The sequence below is a fragment of the Diuraphis noxia genome, unplaced genomic scaffold (assembly GCF_037042655.1).
Source record: "Diuraphis noxia isolate RWA-SAM2 unplaced genomic scaffold, SU_Dnox_SAM2 contig0007, whole genome shotgun sequence".
Classification (NCBI taxonomy): Eukaryota; Metazoa; Arthropoda; class Insecta; order Hemiptera; family Aphididae; genus Diuraphis; species Diuraphis noxia.
In genome coordinates, this window is record NW_028301717.1 from 213,675 (window position 1) to 231,447 (window position 17,773).

Genomic DNA, 17,773 nt, shown 5'->3' on the forward strand with positions numbered 1-17,773 from the left:
AAATAACTAAGTTTTTTTTATTAGGCATTTTAGACAGCTAACTGTAGTTTAACAGCTAATGTTGTATTCTAAAAACGTCAACAAATATAAAATACATAAGTAGGTATATAAATTATATATTTTCATTTTTTAACGTAAGTCTAAATATTTCAAAGTTAGGTATTGAAATTTTAACTCAAAATTCCGTGTTGGGTTCTTCTGTGCTCAATACATACTGCCACTGCAGTTTGAGGACTGTGGATTTTTTATGTATTCAAAATTCTTGACGATAACATCACACAACAAAGTATAGTAAAAATAAATTTCGTAAATGCATAAGGTTATTTCTGTGTATTGTTTTTCGTCCAATTCTTCGACGGCTATCCGACAGTCTTCAATAAACGGATACTTCACCACCTTGGCGACAAGTCTTCCACGACTCTCGTAGTAGCTATTCACCTTATTGTAATACATGACAGCCGACGACTCGACCTGCTGCAGCAAATCAAGAATGTTTTTTTGGACGGATACTCCGAAACTGTTTCCGTCTTCAATTTTCGGTATCGATAACGTTATCCAAATTCTTATCGAACGGTTGTCTCGGACTAATTGCATGATGCTGGGTTTAAAGATTTCGACGATTTCAGTCACATTTTTATTGGACGGCACGAGCATTAGTCGTGGTGCTGGAATCGTGTCTGCAAGTGGAGTTTCTCCCTCATCGGCGCAACTAATTGTACTGTTTTCTGATTCGGCGATTGCAGTTCCGGGCACTTCAAATTTGTAGTTTATAAAATTTGACGTATACGATTTTCGGGCGTGTTGAGCAATTCATAAAAATGTATTATTCGTTCAGGAAATGTTTGCAAAACAACATTTTCCGCGTCAGCCTTAAGTTTTTCGTGAAATTCCTCAGTCTTCGTAGAAGCTTCAGCAGTCTGCAGCGCCATGGTGGTCCTCCGCGAATGAACGATTTGGCAACCGCTATGTAGATTGTATTCAGATCAATATAGAATAATTGGATGGACACGAGTCAAAAAAGTAATAAATTATCTCACGATGGTAGCTCAAGTAAATAGATTAATATTTAATAGAAAAAATTAATCACCGTGAGAAACGCGCAGATATTATATTGTTATATAACAAATTGTTTTTTTTTTCATTTATTTAGCAACAAAAATTAACAGTTTGAATGACGAAATAAATAATGGAGTAAGTGTAGATAATATCTACTTTATTTACTTATCAATCAATTTATCATCTATTTGGTTTGGTTTAATTGTCAACCATTTGGCCGGATATTTTATCGCTTTTTTTCTTAAGGCTTTTACCATCTGACGCTTTACTTCTATAATAGTGGTAAACCTACTGGTATAGAATCATCAAAGAAAGATAATGCAGCAGTTTCTTCGGTTTAATACCACAAGTATTTTTTTTTTAATTATCCCGCGGCAACTAAGGCCATTGGGAAGTAGGTAGTACTGTAGGTTGTTATGGAACTGAAAGTTGGTTTTACATGTGGGTGAGAGTTTTTGGCAGAATTTATATTGGGGCACCAGTAGGTTTCTGCCATGCCCCGGAGTGGGGGATGGCGGCACTTGTTCTCCGGACACCGTGACTTGCCCGGAGAAAAATGCCGCCCGATGGTCGAGGATCGAACCCGGTCCGGCTGAGCCACAGCCGACGAGGTAGACCACTCGGCCACCTCGGCCCCCTATATTATTATTGTGGACATTAAATTTGTATTGTGATTATTATGTTGCCAGTGATAAAATGAAGGCAAATATATATCAAATTAGTTGATGGAAAATTTCATACGGGAATTTTGGAATTTTGTAAAATTATTTTAGCCTGCACTATAATAATTAATAAGTATGAAAAAATACTTTAATAATTGTGTTTTCTTACAGTCAAGTCAATATACTTCACGAACCATTGGAGATATTAAAAAATATCATATTATAATTATAAAAATTATAGGCAAATTTACTTCAAAATATATAATATAAAGAATGTCGATATTTCTCAAGGTTAACGAAATATTTATGGAAATGTGGAAAATATTGAAAAATTTATGGAGTTCAAACTTAAATTATAAATCGGCACGGGTTAACCTTAACCGATTGGTTTCAAATTTTTTGAAGTTATTTTTTATACATATACGCACACATTTAGGGGGTGAGACCAGAAATATTAGGATATTTTTTTTTCATCATATATACCTATATAGTTAAGGAACACCCTAGTAGATATACTACAAAAATTTTGGATCCATTAGGTATTCGACTTCTTAAAAGCCATGCTGCAGTTAAATTAAATTCTTACTTGAAATATTTTTGCTTATCAAAAGTTAATTGTTTAGCGTCAAATAAATAGTTTCTGGAATTAAGCTGTATAAAACACCTAAAATAAATCAAGGGTAAAAATATTGTTCTATATGATATGTTAAAGACTTATTATCCGTATATGATGTATATAGGTGCTTATATATTATAATGTACATACATCATTTAATATACACAAAAAATTGTCTTATAAAAATTTAGTGCAATCGGTTGGAATACTAAAACAGATATTACTCCTGCATAGGCGCTGCAAATAATGTATATACCGTGTGTTCATCAATTTAGGGAACATGAATTTCTCGACCGGATTAAGTTGGAATAAATCGAATTTTTATTTACAAGCTAGGGGTATAAAACCATTTATAATTATTTATTATTGGTTACTCTTTGAATATTTTTACGTATACAGTTGTAATCAATTTTAATTAAATAATTTTATATCTATATTATGTTAATCTTATTTATAACACGTATATAAAAAAAAAAAAAAAAAAACGTAAAAATATTCAAAAAGTAACCAATAATAAATAATTATAAATAGTTTTATGCATTTTATAATGAATTTTAAAAATGTATTATTTATTAAAATTTGAATGGCTCTCATTCAGTCAATTTTGGTTTTAGAGCCATGGTTAATTGGTCAAAACTACTTATAAAAATTCAGTCTATCCGAATTTGGTATCAAAAATACAGGTCGCTATTTAAAAATAATAAGTTGCGTTGCGTAGTATGCGCATACCGAGAGGGTTAAAAATTTGAAATTTATCTGAAATTTAATTACAGATTTATCTGTGTATTTATACACCACTATAGCTTGTAAAAAAAATTTGATTTATTTCAATATAATCCGGTCGAGAAATTCAGTGTTTCCTAAATTGTTGAACACTCGGTATATATATGTATATATATTTTTTAAGGTGGGATACAACAAGTTAGAGTGTGCTAGTGTCCCGGTTATCTCACTATTTCCATCTATGGATTACTCGATCCGTATTGATGATAGATATTATATTATAAGTTATACGATTGTAATTTATATTTTAATAATTATTATCGATATGTATTACAATAATATGATCACTGTACGTAAGGTATTTTTTTATTACATGGTGAGCGTTTTGGATGAAAATTCCTTCCAAACGTTCATATCACATCGCTTTATTGTATATTACATAAGAACTTGATATATAGAAACATAAACCTTCCCTCATCACCATATTTGTCGTGGTAAATTTCAAAGACCAGCATAGATACATTTCAAACGGATTTTATAATTAGAATATATATGAAATTAATAACTAATAATATAATATTGTTATTAGACAGGTTGCTGCGTATTGTTCTGATATTATATTATGACGCTATCGTGGTTTATGCTAATCGAGTCTCACACCTGAACAGTAAAAAAAAAAAATAATTTACAATTTGCGTTTGATTATATAAACGAAAAGTACACCAGTTGAGTTTGCGACTGCAGGAAACAAAAAATAGCCAGTTTATTGTACTTCGAACATATTTTAAGGTCGATAGACCAGTTGCGATTGGTCATTTTCAGGGTCGATAGACCTGCAATAGCCGTTAGTCATTTAAATTTTATATGTGTACTATTATTATAGCGCCTGCATTTTCAATACAATTTTATTGGGGAAAAAATGGCACGAAGACCTGTTAGGCGTGTTATAAAATATAAAAGTAAGATCTAAGGCATCCGCTGATGCTTTCATTGATATTTAAATTACGATGAGCATTTTAAAGCTATAAATTGTTAGTAATAGTTTTAAAAAATCGTTACTTGCAAAACTAATTCAGTAAAAAAACCACCGAGTTGATAATCTTGCATTTAAATGTTATAATAGCTAGGTCATGTCTGACTTAAGTTCTAAAATTAACTGAGTAAAGTGGATTTTTGTTAACGTAAAATTGCCTTATTGTCTGACTTAAGACTGAGACAACACATGTGGGTGCTCACCTATACGTAACAATTTGATGCATAACATGCAATCCCTTGTATTGTATTAGTCGCAAATTTATCATATTGTCCATATTTAATATTAAAATGCGCACTACGCGTCAAAAGATTAGAATATGCTAAATTGTATTAAAAAAAAATAAAAAATAAAAATATCCATAGCCGTGAAAACAAGAAGATTTACGAAAACCAGACAGTACAATAATACTCTGCAGTCGGGTAATAATTGTGCGGTATTGTGCAATATTATATTGAAGCGATCAACAAAATATAATTATATCAAACTGATCCGATAGTGGTGAGGGACGAGGGAGTATAGGTGTAATGACTAGTGGATGGAATGAGAAAATGCGTGTAACCACATACGTGTTTATAGGTTATAATATTATAACACAATATTGTGTACCTATATATAGGTACAATACGAATCAGCAGCAGCAGCAGCAGAGTACGTGTATTTATATATGTGTACACGAAAAGCGAATAAATGTAAAACAAATGCAGACACGTTAGAAAAAAAAAAACGAAAACGAAAACGAAATAAATAAAAAAATAATACCAGTTTGTTTAAATTAAATGAAACCGTGAACGCGCGCGCGCACACCAGAATGCGCGTATCGATCGAATATAAATTACCCAATGTATACCGACTATTATAATAATATTATTGTCTTGCGACGCGCTGACGATTTGGGTCAGACGAATCGTTCTCCTCTCTTTGCACATAACAATATTACATTACTCACATCAAATCGACTGTGTCCAATCAAAAATCGAATAGGTATAATATATAGTACTTATAATTCTGCGCGATTACTGCAGCTTTTAAACGGGAATACGACTGTACAACTGCTGATAATGTTATTGGGCTGTAGGTATTGAAAACGTCAAACGACGTCGACGCACTGTGACGACCGACATAATATTTCTATTGCGAGTTGCGATAAAAGTGTCGAAAACGTATAGGGCGATGCACCACAACACTATCGAAATTATTGTTCGCACCTCGGACGAATCACACCCGGTATTAATCACGATTCGAAAATAAATATTATTAGAATTCACTGTTCAAAACATTACGAAGAACAAACAATGTTAATTGTTATAAAAATTATGTGACATCATTATACGTCCTACTGTGATCGTGGGTCGTTTAAAACAATACGTTATTAAGCGATTCCATAAAAGTATAAAACGTACTTTTTCCACAGCTTGTGCGATAACTGATAACATCGAAGCAGAAGAAACGTGTTTGATAGACTGAAAGTTGCCCGTAATAATGACTGAATGCATTATTGTATAATATAAAAGTCAGAAACAATAAAATATAACAACTTTTAAAGTTCGTTTCACACGATATTATTGTATAGTTATTTCAGTGGTATCCCTAATGTGTGCGATAGCTTGTATATTATAGCTTATATAGGTCAATGTGAATTTCAAAAACGTGTACTAGCTAAACGTGCATGCCGTGAAGAGTTTGGGAACCTCTACACTTGATTATATGCGATATTCAAAACTATCCATAGTAGTTATACTCAACTATTTGATAATATTATATGATGCATTTATGATTTTATTTTGTAGGAATATACCGTATATAATGAAAAAAGTGTATTATTTTCATTATTTTTTCAAGATTACATAATATCATATAACATTTATTCGATTTTGGCATTTTAAACACAAATAAATAAAATTGAATGAAAATTATGCGCACTCGGATCACGAAAAACACGACTAATGTATGATTTACGAAAACCTATTCAGTAATAGACTAGGTACTATATTATACTTGTCCCGATAGGTGTCAGACAAAATAAGAAAACGACTTCGTCAAATTACATGGACTATACCTAACTATAACTATAAATAAAACGTTATTTCGAATCTATTGACTATACAATTAAAACTTGTGGCTTACTTAGCTATATTTTGGACTGATTAGAAAAAACACGCGAATGCTTATAAATCCGAGCCCTACATGATAATATGACGTTATCGTGTGAATTAGGCACAAGTTTATAAGATATCGCGTAACATTATGGACATAATTTACCGCTCTATATTATACGGAATCGTCCGATTGCACACAGTAGCGGATTAATCGTTGGTATTTATTTGATATATATTTAAAAAAAAAAGAAGATGGCGAACGAAGCGATAAAGCAAAATTAATTAACACTATAAAGTCTCTTAAGATTATCATCGAGATCGTGTGTGTGTGTGTAGGTACTCACGTCTGAGTTGGCCGCAATAAAATATTGATCGCAGAATCTCCGACGAATCTTGAAGTTCCTGACAACCGTGCGACAGATGACCGTGTAGGTGGGTACTGCGCAACTGCCGGCCCGTCGGTTTCCATCGTCCGGTTTCCTCGATAATCGTCGTTTATATACGAGAGAGATAATGAACCGTCCGGTGAAAATATGAATTACAGAAAATGTTATTGTCGTCGGTCGTGATGGCCAATGAGCGAGGGGGGGGAGGGGAACCGTCGCGAATTCTCATCAGCCGCCGCCGCCGATTGGTCGTCATCGTTGCGAGGAAAAACGGTCGCGGATTTTTTCTCGACACATTCGTGCCGTTCTAACTGCAGTGTTTCGGACGAAAATCATACGCGGTATGTCATAATAATATATTATCTCACTGTCGTAATATTCTGATTAATTCCAGATTTTTAATAGCAACTGAAATCGCGGCATAACCAGAATAATGGCGGTGATTTTTCCAGAATTATTATTGGCTTCTCGTGCGGCACAGATTCGCTTTAGGACTGTGTACCGCGATAACAGCTGCTGTTGGAGGCGGTAAAACATCTCGCAATGATGCATGTTTTAACGACAAAATACAGTGATGTAGCCTGTTTTGGCGACAAAACACAAAACTATCCATCATAATCATAATATTTTACCCCGCACTTCAATTGAATAAACAAAAAGCTCCCTCGATTTTTTTCTCCATCTCCACTTTTCATCGCTTGTCTAGCCGAGAGGTTGTGCCTATTACAAGAACTTATTGGTATATCAGTGTTGCCCGCGTGAACATAAAAACCGACGGTACAATAGATAATTAATGGTACAACCTATTGGTACAGTAAAAAATATGGTTGATAATTTAATTTCATCAGCCGTCGAAATTAGCAGGAATAAAAAAGAATTTTTAAACGGTCGGATTCTGGCTACACTGATATACCGAAAACTTTTCACGATTTTCGAGTTCTCATGATTCAGCGATTCGCCTGGTTACGGCGTGTGCTTAAACAGTGAGAGCCGATAAAAATCGTTAGTATAAAATATTAAATATCACTGCGTCGTCGAACGGTTCTTAAAATAAACTACTTGCACATAGTATAAAGTGATTCACTGATTCTTATGATATTTTAAAGGTGAACCTGTTTTCAAATGTTTTTTCCGAGGGTAATGCTTCATACGTTATTCCAAGCAATCGGATTTCGAAGAAAAAGTTTATTAAATAAGTTTATTCTATAACTTGTTAGTGTGTGAGCTGTTGAGACGTAAAGGAGAACGTCGTAAATTCGTAAGTACCCACTCGTTACAAAATATTATATTTTTATCGCTATAGTTTTAAAACTTTCAACATTTTTGAATGACAAATTACAATCTTAATTTCACATCTCAAAGCTGGAATGTTACTAATATTAGTCGGTTAGGTTAGGTTAGAAGTATTTTTTTGTATTTTGATCTACAAACATTTGAGGTTCAGTAGATTGTATAGTGGACCAACACGAGACGTAATCAGAGTTGGGAAAAATTTTATCTAGATAATTATTCGAATAATTTTCACAACGATTTATTCGAATAAAATATTATTCGATTAATTTTCGTTTACTTAATTGATTAAACATTGGTTGGTAATTTTAAACACGCAAATATTAAAAACAATAAATTAGGTAATTGTAAATTTTATTTTATTTTTTGAAATAAATGCAAAAAATAGTATAAGCAAAACAACTTTTAAACTATAAATAAAAGTTATGAAATAGATATGTTTTCTTTAATTTGGATTACTAATTACTACAGTGTAAGATATGTATTTATTTTTACTAACTACAATTAAATTAAATAATAGTAGGTACCTAACTAAATAATTATAATAATAGTAAAAAAATATTCATAATGAATTTTAAATCTCGATAAGTCTTGTATAGAAGCTTACTATAATTATAATTTAAATATTAACAAATAACTTTATACTAACGACCACATGAATTTTTTATCCGAATAAATCGTTGTGAATATTATTCGAATAATTCTTTTTTTTAATTATTCGAAGAATTGTGAAAAATTAATTCGAATAAAATTTTATCCAAATAATCGTCTAAATAAAAAATTATTTGAATAATGCCCTATTCTGGACGTAATGCATCCCCATGGCCAAATAACTAGGTATGATTTAAGATCTTATAGTTCCGTGATACGAATGAAGATGACGTCAGCCGGAAGGAATCATTAACAATTTTATATAAAATCATAATTCGTCTGACAGGATCCTACTCGTAAAACTGCCGGTTGACGTCACCATATTTCAGTGGCAGAAAAGATAAATTTGTTGGCCTTTCCATGAATGCACTCATTAGACCAAATTTGTTAATCATATTTGATCACATATAAGATGTAGAAAGACCAGACAAAAAATAAATGTATGCTAATTAAACGTATGACAAAAATTGTAAATATTTTATGATATAAGAAAATCATTTAAGAAATATACTCGCGTCAGCAAATTTTAAGAAATCGTATTTAAAAAAAAAAAATGAACTACTTGGCTTAGATAAATATTTTTTTATCCAAAATTTGTTTAATAAATTTAATTTTTTTTCAGTTCTAAAAATAAATATAAAAAAATGTATCATACAAGTAGCGCTAAGGTCACTTTATGAAAAAAAAAAAATATATATATATTAATTAGAACAAAAGTTATTCCGCAATAAAAGTCAGTTAGGTACACCGGCCTTGTATATATAACCTGATTAATTAGCCATGGGTTACCCGGTGCCACTTCACTCAGCCGATCACATTATTTCAAACACTTTTGATTTATAACTTGGGTGTATGTATTGTAAATCTCATAAATTACTCGTTCGAAATTCGTTCCAAGTATTTTTATACATCGAAATACCTACCTAAAAAATATTCTGTTTTGGAATAAGAAATTAAAAAGGCATGCGAAATTGCACAGCAATCGAAATAGTGGTGGAAAAATATTTTCAAAAACATTGGCGCGTTTTCTGAATTAATTGGTCGGCTATATACGCGTTAAATCGATCACTCGGTATATAGGTACGCATATAAGTACCTACACCGCAATCAATATAAATAACGCATCACATATATATAGTGAAACGCATATAATACGTGTAATACAATCATTACCACCCAATCTAATCAAGTCACGCTTGTGTGCCGAACACGGTGTTTTTTGACGTCCCTCCCCCTCGGCGGCGACGATACTTTATTTCCGCGCGCGATCGAAAGCCGTTAGACCGCAGTCGGACAACGCAACAATAACATGTAAAATACGACATAAATAATAACGCTCGTACCTATATTATAGTTTATGGTTCATCGTATACGATGGGCGTGCCTAACTTATCATAATAATATTATAATATTATATATACTATGTTGTTATTATTTTTACCGCAGAATGATGGGCGGGGTGCAAGGGAGTAAACGAGTAGTATATTATAATGCCGCTAAGTTGCGTCGACGATTTCGGTTTAGGTCTATATCCGCGTGATCTCTAGACTTCTGCAGCAGGATTTCCGATTTTAAGTTATTTTCTTTTCGTTAAACCGTGGTCTTGACCTATGTATACAACCCATAACTAGATCAAATAAAATAAAAAACGGTACCCATTAAAAATAATATATAAATATAATACAATGTGAAGATAAGCATGTCCGTCGTCTAGATGCTGAAAATCTTACACTAGTGATGGGGGGGGGGGGGTGGATGGGGCTGTAAAAATATACAGGGAGTAAGATTTACCTGCAGCAGTTATGTGCTAGTTATAATAGGACACCTACGAGTATCTAAACAAACCGGCAACTGATAATAACGATTAATTGATAATAAGCTTTTGGTGGGCCATTTTAAAATTTCACAAGAACCCCTGCGCTGCCGGGGGAGGTTTCAAATTAGGCGCCAACGTCACAGAATCGCGTAGAATCTAACGAATAAGTCGTTCGAATGATGCTTTTTATTTTTAGAGTTTACCTATACGCATTATCAAACGTATACGTCAGTCTATGGAAGGTGCTGTGTATATAGTACACGAACTTTTTAATATTATAATTCTAGTCAGCATTGTCTATGTAGTTTTCTCGAAAATTTTTAAATCGTGATGCGACGCCGCGCGTTTTTAAAACCGACCGAATTTCGCTGCGGAGGTTTCGCAGTTTTTGGACGCTCAAATTTCACAGAATAGATAAATTTCTCTATGGATGCCTCCGAAATTGGAAATAAGGAAAAGAAAAACTTATATCATACGTATATCCTGTATGTACCGCACCCCTGTATCGACCACGTAGTAGGCACTCGCGTCGCGTAGTGTTCCGTAAAGTCGTTTCGGACACCGATTATTATACGCCGCGGTGCGAATAAAAGGAAATAGGACGACGGCGGTGGCGGCGGCGCGGGCTTCCGGAATAATCCTCGGCACGTCCGGTCGGTTCGAAAACGGCTGCAGCCGGGCAGAGGACCCCGCGCGACGTCGTCGCAGTCTTAAAAACGTTTATTTCTTCCCTAGCTCGCATTCTCTTACACACACACACACATTTATATTGTATATATATATACATACGATTTGCGACACGACTTATTGCCGCCACTTACATGTAATGATATATACACCGCGATCGTATAATATATAATATATAATAACGTGAGGCCCTCACGCCCGACCCGATCGGCTGGAAAATCGATTTTCCTCCGCTGCCGCTGTCGTTTGGTGTCTTGTATATATATATATATATATATAACATTATAACCCGTATTAGTCACATCCGGTGTGGTGTCCAGCGACACAATATCTTTGTTCGCTCACGTATGTGCAGTATACAGGAGGGGTCGCCAAACACATTTTTTCGCGACTCTATACCCCGCGATTGTCGCGGTAATCTGCAGTTTTCGGGGGTTAATCTGAAAACATAGCAAATAAAGCAAATCATTTCATAATACGATATTCAATGACTCTAAAATTTCGTATAAACTGAACTACTGAAGTCGAGTTCGACCATCTTCTCCGCGAAGGCGCGAAAGAATCTGAAAAGCAGATTCCTGCTGTACTGCAGCCCTGCAGCGATGCGTTCAAGAAAACCCTTTTTGCCCCCCCCCTCCCTCTCAGTACATTCATATATACATTCTATATAGTTCGTCGGGCCTACATTACCGATTTGCGATCGCTCTGTATACACAATATTATACGCTTTTCCGGCTCCGGTCACTGTGAAAGGCGTTCGAGCGCGTTATAATACAATATAGTATAATAATACCTAATGTATATGTTTAAGTCGCGCGCACGTATATACATGTTTATGTTGTACGAAACGATCGTAAAAACCATCTGAACTAAATCCCGAAGATTTGATTTTTTTTTCTTTGGTCCGTTCGCCCTTGCGACGTATTATATCCGAAACACTATATATATATATTAATAGACATGCGCGAGCGGCAGTATAAACGCTCTGGTAAGCAGTGATCGACCCGCCTGCACGTACCCTAACCCGAACGAGTTTCGTCCGAAAAAGTCGTTTTCCGCAGTGATTATTTCCTGTTCGTTTTCCTCTCGCGAAAATCGGATGTGACGTTTATAAATATATACGAGTTTACGTACTTATAACGAGTAAACTACTCGTGGCTCCATCACAGCCTGCAAGATTGTGCCGATAGACGTCGTATTTATAATATAAAACTAATTATTTATTTACAAATATATTATGCGCTTAACACTATTACCACCGTGTGACTTGTCTTGGTGACTCGGTGGCTTTAACATCAGTTATATTGCAGTTGGAACTGCACACTTTATGAGGCACTCAATATTATATTTATCGCAGCGCATCATGTGATGATTAAAATCGTTTTCATAATCTCCGTAGTCCATGTGCAGGAACTTTAGGTTTGTTATATGCACGTGGTTACATTATTTTTAAGTTTCCTGTATTATTTCAACTGTTGATAATTATTTTATTTTTATTATTTTATTTGGGGAACACGCGGCAACATAATAGGCAACATCATTGGGTGAGGGGTGTTACGGTAGGGGTTATTTTGTATATTTTGTTTGTAGGTTTTTTTTAAGTCGGCAGAGTCGTAACACGTGTTTGCGTATAACATGTGGCGAGGATATACGTTGCTAGAAATTCTGGACGATGGTCACCCATCCGGGAGCTAGCAAATGCGACCGGTCGTATGCTCAGTGCGTTTCTGCAGATTGAGTGCCTCTAGATAATTATAGATTATTTTCACCGATTATTATTTATTAATATTTACATAATCCTATTGAAAGGAAGTCCCAAGAGAGACAGGAAGGCGATCGCGCCAATCAAAAAACTAAAACCATAGCACGCTATTCGATATTTTCCTTTTACAACGAATATCCATAACAATCATAAATATGTTTTTGATATAATAAGTAACCACGACAACGAGCCCAAAAACTTATTTATGTAAAAAATGTAACAAACAAAAATCTAAGAACATATTATGACGAAAGCTTAAAAAAAATAAATTTTATCTGCAGTATAAAATATTTTAAAAAAAGATGAGCACATAATATGATGACATATTATATGTCATTAGAAAATACGGTCAGAGTGTAATACATTATTCTTATGGCTATTATATATATGACAGCTGGAATTCTCAAATATTAAAATTCTAAAATCAAATTTTTAACGTGACTTGACCACGATTAAATCTTAATATTAAGCAATTAAGCTGTTATCAATATTTTTGTACTCGTTAGTTTTCTAAAACTGATAGGAATATATTGATTGTTACTTGTTATTCAATACGTTTCGGGCAAATATGTTGTGTTCTTTTAGCCATTTAATATATTACAATAAAAATATGTGTTTCTTGTTTATATGAATAGCGAACAAAACAAGATGTCAATTTTGTATATAGTTAGTGAAAGTTTTATTTATCATCGTTTCCACTGTGATAAAAATATGAAAACAAAAAGTTTGTTTTATATTATTTGTTTTTTCCCCAAGTTTTATTTGAAATTGTAATGGTGAAAAAAGAACCATATAACTTTTAACTGATAAAATTTTCTATATAATTAATTCGAGTTACTCTATCTTTGAAAAACTTTCAACTCTCAGTGCAACAATGTTATAACTTAATAAAAAAAAAAATATATATATATAATAATAATAAAAATGCATAACTTTTATTTAAAGTATTAAAGTCGGCTCGAATACCGTATAAACGATTAAACATTTAAACAAAATATACAAAACTGCAGACGCCTTGTTCTGTATAACTTCGAACTAGCGTTCAATTTTATTTAATTCGTTTAAGATTCTTAAAAATGCAATATAGATAGAGAAAAAAGACTGAAAAAAGTCACGAAATTACTATATTCTGTCGACAAAGCGATACGTTTAACAGCAAGCGAAAAAATAAAAACAATAATAACAATACGGTATTCAACGAACCCGCATGGTCTCCTAATTACCATAAAAAGTCGGCGTTATGGTGTTGCAGTCTCTCGTCCGGTGATAGACATAAGCGCCAAAATGAGATAAGAAAAACAAAAGTCGTATCGAACATAAGCGCCAAAATCTTAGGCGTGCCATGGTTAATAGATATTAAACAATAGTTATTAATTTTAGAACAGATTTATTAAATTTATGTTGATTTGCATGTATACAATATATATATTATTATAATAATTGAACAATTTATTATAGAACATTTTTTTTTTTAAATGTAACATTCCATTTTTTACAAAAGCAATTCTTAAAAAACTACTTAATATATAAAATATTAATTTCGGCGCAAATTATATTTTTGCACTTTTGGCGCTTATGCAATAATATAGCCCTCTCGTCAATGTATGATCCATCGCATATGCATATGATGCGGCGGCGCGATTCGAATGATAAAAAGTATGCGATTTCGTGCCAAAATTAAAGCGAAAAGCGCGAAAGGATCAATACACGCGCGTGTACCGATCGAGTGTGTGTACGTGCGTGTGTATATACGCTGCAAAAACGGCGTGTGTTGATCATTAAAAAAAAAATAAAAATACGAGGTCGACGATTTACGACCTTTTGCGTACGGCAGATAGAAGGGAAAAAAATATTGAAGTTTGTATGCTATTATAATATTATATATATATATACACACACACGATATCATATGCGAGACCGGTTTTCGTGTTATTGGCGACCGCGACGTAACGATAATATTGAGGTATATAGACGGTAACATGGCAGCAATCCGCGCGTAATAATAATTAGGATTTAAACGCTTGAACCTAAAGGCGCAAAGAAAACGTACTTAAAAATATATGATTTACAAAGTATAGTATTAGCTATATATTATGATGCGAGTGTATGAACAATAACGTTACGGATATTTAAAAAAAAAGCTCCCAAAGAGAATGCGCTTAAAAGCTGTTTCCGACATAATTTTTGGTAAAAATTATTTAACTAAAAGTATAATTAGTATTAGTTGTATACTTGTGCATGTTTTGTCGTTGGTGCGATTTGTACCACGAAACGATCGATATAATGTATTATCATGTTTTATATATTTCAGTCTGCAGCCTGCGCGATGAGATGAAAATTTAGTTTTGCAGCCTGTCTGCATGTCATTGTCATATACCAATGCGCAGTTTCCTCGACTTATGTCTGGTAAGTAGAAGATATAAGTTATATAAGGATACACATTTTTTACCAGACTTTATATTGTAAAATTTAAGAACAATGACTTCAAAATATAAAAATCCGAACATTTTTCCATAAATTAAAAACACAAAATAAAAGTTTCAATTTAAATTATATTGATGCACATTAAATACGTTTTTTGAGTGATCCACGCGTATTCAAGTCGGCGTCATAATAATGATATTGTGGCTAATCATAATATGTATATGTAGGTATAGGTACCTATAATGAAATGGGAGAAACCCTCTACGCAAGTGCCGCACCCTTCTCACAGATATCCTCAACCATATGAATGACGAAACACGTGAAGTATGGTGTATAGAGGACCCTTAAAAAAAGAGAATACCCGGGACATCCACTAAAGATCTTTCAACTCGACCCCAAGCGACATCCTCCATAATACGAAATACTGAATTTCTTGATGCTGCAGTGAGGAATCTGTGATGAGATCGCATTGCAGGTGCAGGTGTGAACTGTGGACCAACATTTTCAACACTTGATTGCATATTAGCTTTGTTGTTTAAAGAACATTCTCTTCTAAACAATAATTACTGACGGCCACGTTTCTATATATATATATATATATATACAGTAACAAAATAATATTTTAGTAAGTATATAATATTATATTATTATAGTACCTATATAATAAATAGGTTATAGTATATATCACATTCTATACTATGGGATTTTGTCCATTCCGTTTTCGTTTTTGGAGGAAATGTAAACTTAATTTTTAAAATCCAACAATTTGAGGAATTTTAAAGGTAAATAATGAGCAGGTGTCTCTCTGTAAAAATGTTCTCAACTTCGTTAAAACCAACGAATATAGTAATAAACAGCAGTGGTCATAATATTGTTTTCAGACTTGTTTTTTGGCTGCCAGCATGTCGTCTCTTATAGTCTTATGCGTATTGTGAAACCAGAAATTTTACTAAATGCCTAGGAAAATAGTTAAGGAATTTAATTTTCATGCAATTTCACTATCCGCCGAGACTTCTAGTCAAATGACTATTTCAAGTAATAATTAAAACAAAACAAATTTATATTGTTTAAATAATTTAATTATAGGTAGGTATATTTTCTAGTAATTAATTATTGCTGTTTTACATAAAGAATAATATTATTGTTTATGATTATGTAAAATACGTACCTAAGTACCTATATGCAGTATCGTACGCAGGATTTTAGTTCGGTAAGGGTTTTACATGAGTAAATAATTCAAATAATTTGCTTAACAGTATTTGTTTAATTGTTTATAAAAAATTATGATTAATAATAAATCAAAAATTTAATTTATGTCTGTTAAAAATTACAAATCGACTCTGCGTGTATTGAAATGGTGGTATATAAAATTTTTGTGTAAAACATTTCAGGGAGGGTCAGGACCTTGGAACCTTATAGGTTATACCAGTAGCGGCTCATAGAGTAAATACTCTGGGGAGCTTAGGTTATATAACATAAATTCCATATAACAAAGGACAAGAAAAACCTTTTTATCGAAAAAATAATGTGAATAAAACGTCTATAATTATACGCGAACTACGCGGCACGGCAATTATTATTTATTACTGTCGTTAACTCAGGTTCAATAGCGTCTATGATACGCAGCTTATTCTCCCCGGCTCCCTCCGACCTAACAGCCATGCCATTACATGTTACGATTGCAACTGACGAGCTTTAGTTTCACTGAACCGGCGACCGTCGTAATGAGCCGTAATGACCCGCAGAATGACTAAAATAGTAATTCTATTAAGATAACTATTAATAGGTTTTCGATTTTGTGACTTTCGCGTTATAATAATAAACAATGAAAACGATATATTTTAAATTCAAACGAAAATAATATTTATCTAGGTATACATTATTAATTTTAATTAATCATATTATTTGCGAGTAACTAGTTCATTTTTAAGGGGAGACGCAGTCTCAAAGTCTCCCCTGACGAGCCACCCCTGAACCCTTACCCCTGCGTACGCCGCTGGTTGGTATGAAATATTTTTTATCTAGTGTCCACAGGTGTACGAGTATAAAACATGAATGAAAAGTTATGTTACAACTAAACATTTTTGGATTTTTAGATATTTCTTGTTGTTACGTGTTATCATTTGCTGGCATTTGCTGGAACATTTGATAACATTTTTCGAACAAAATGTTTCATTTTTATCATTTGTCTGACTTGAAATAGATATTTAGTTAAATTTCTAGTCATTCAATAAAATTACTAGGCATTTAACTATAAATATCTAGGCGGATGGTGAAATTTCGTAAATATTAAATTCTCCGACTAATCTATAATAATAACAATCTATAATATGTAGGTATAACAAAGGATCGATTTGACTTTTGAAAGAGTCGGTTCGACTTTTCCTTTTACGACTCTGTTAAGCATGCTTAGCGATAAATATTGTCGCCGCTATATAATATTGTACAGCCTTGGACAAAATACAATATTGCAGTGTGTGGGTAGATATTTATTTACCTTGAAAAAATGCCATCACAAACTTATTCTTGGTCCAAAATGTATATATATATATATATATATATATATAT

General features: G+C 33.1%; 1 protein-coding gene across 1 annotated transcript; it reads right to left on the reverse strand.

The window, feature by feature from the left end:
* Window positions 1-204: 204 nt before the first annotated feature.
* On the reverse strand, window positions 205-929 carry LOC149054310 (proteasome activator complex subunit 3-like). Its single transcript, XM_089230276.1, has 2 exons — window positions 788-929; window positions 205-725 (listed from the first exon to the last, which is right to left on the reverse strand). The coding sequence occupies exons 1-2, from the start codon at window positions 927-929 to the stop codon at window positions 205-207; spliced, it is 663 nt and encodes a 220-aa protein (XP_089086402.1).
* Between the last annotated feature and the right edge of the window lie 16,844 nt (window positions 930-17,773).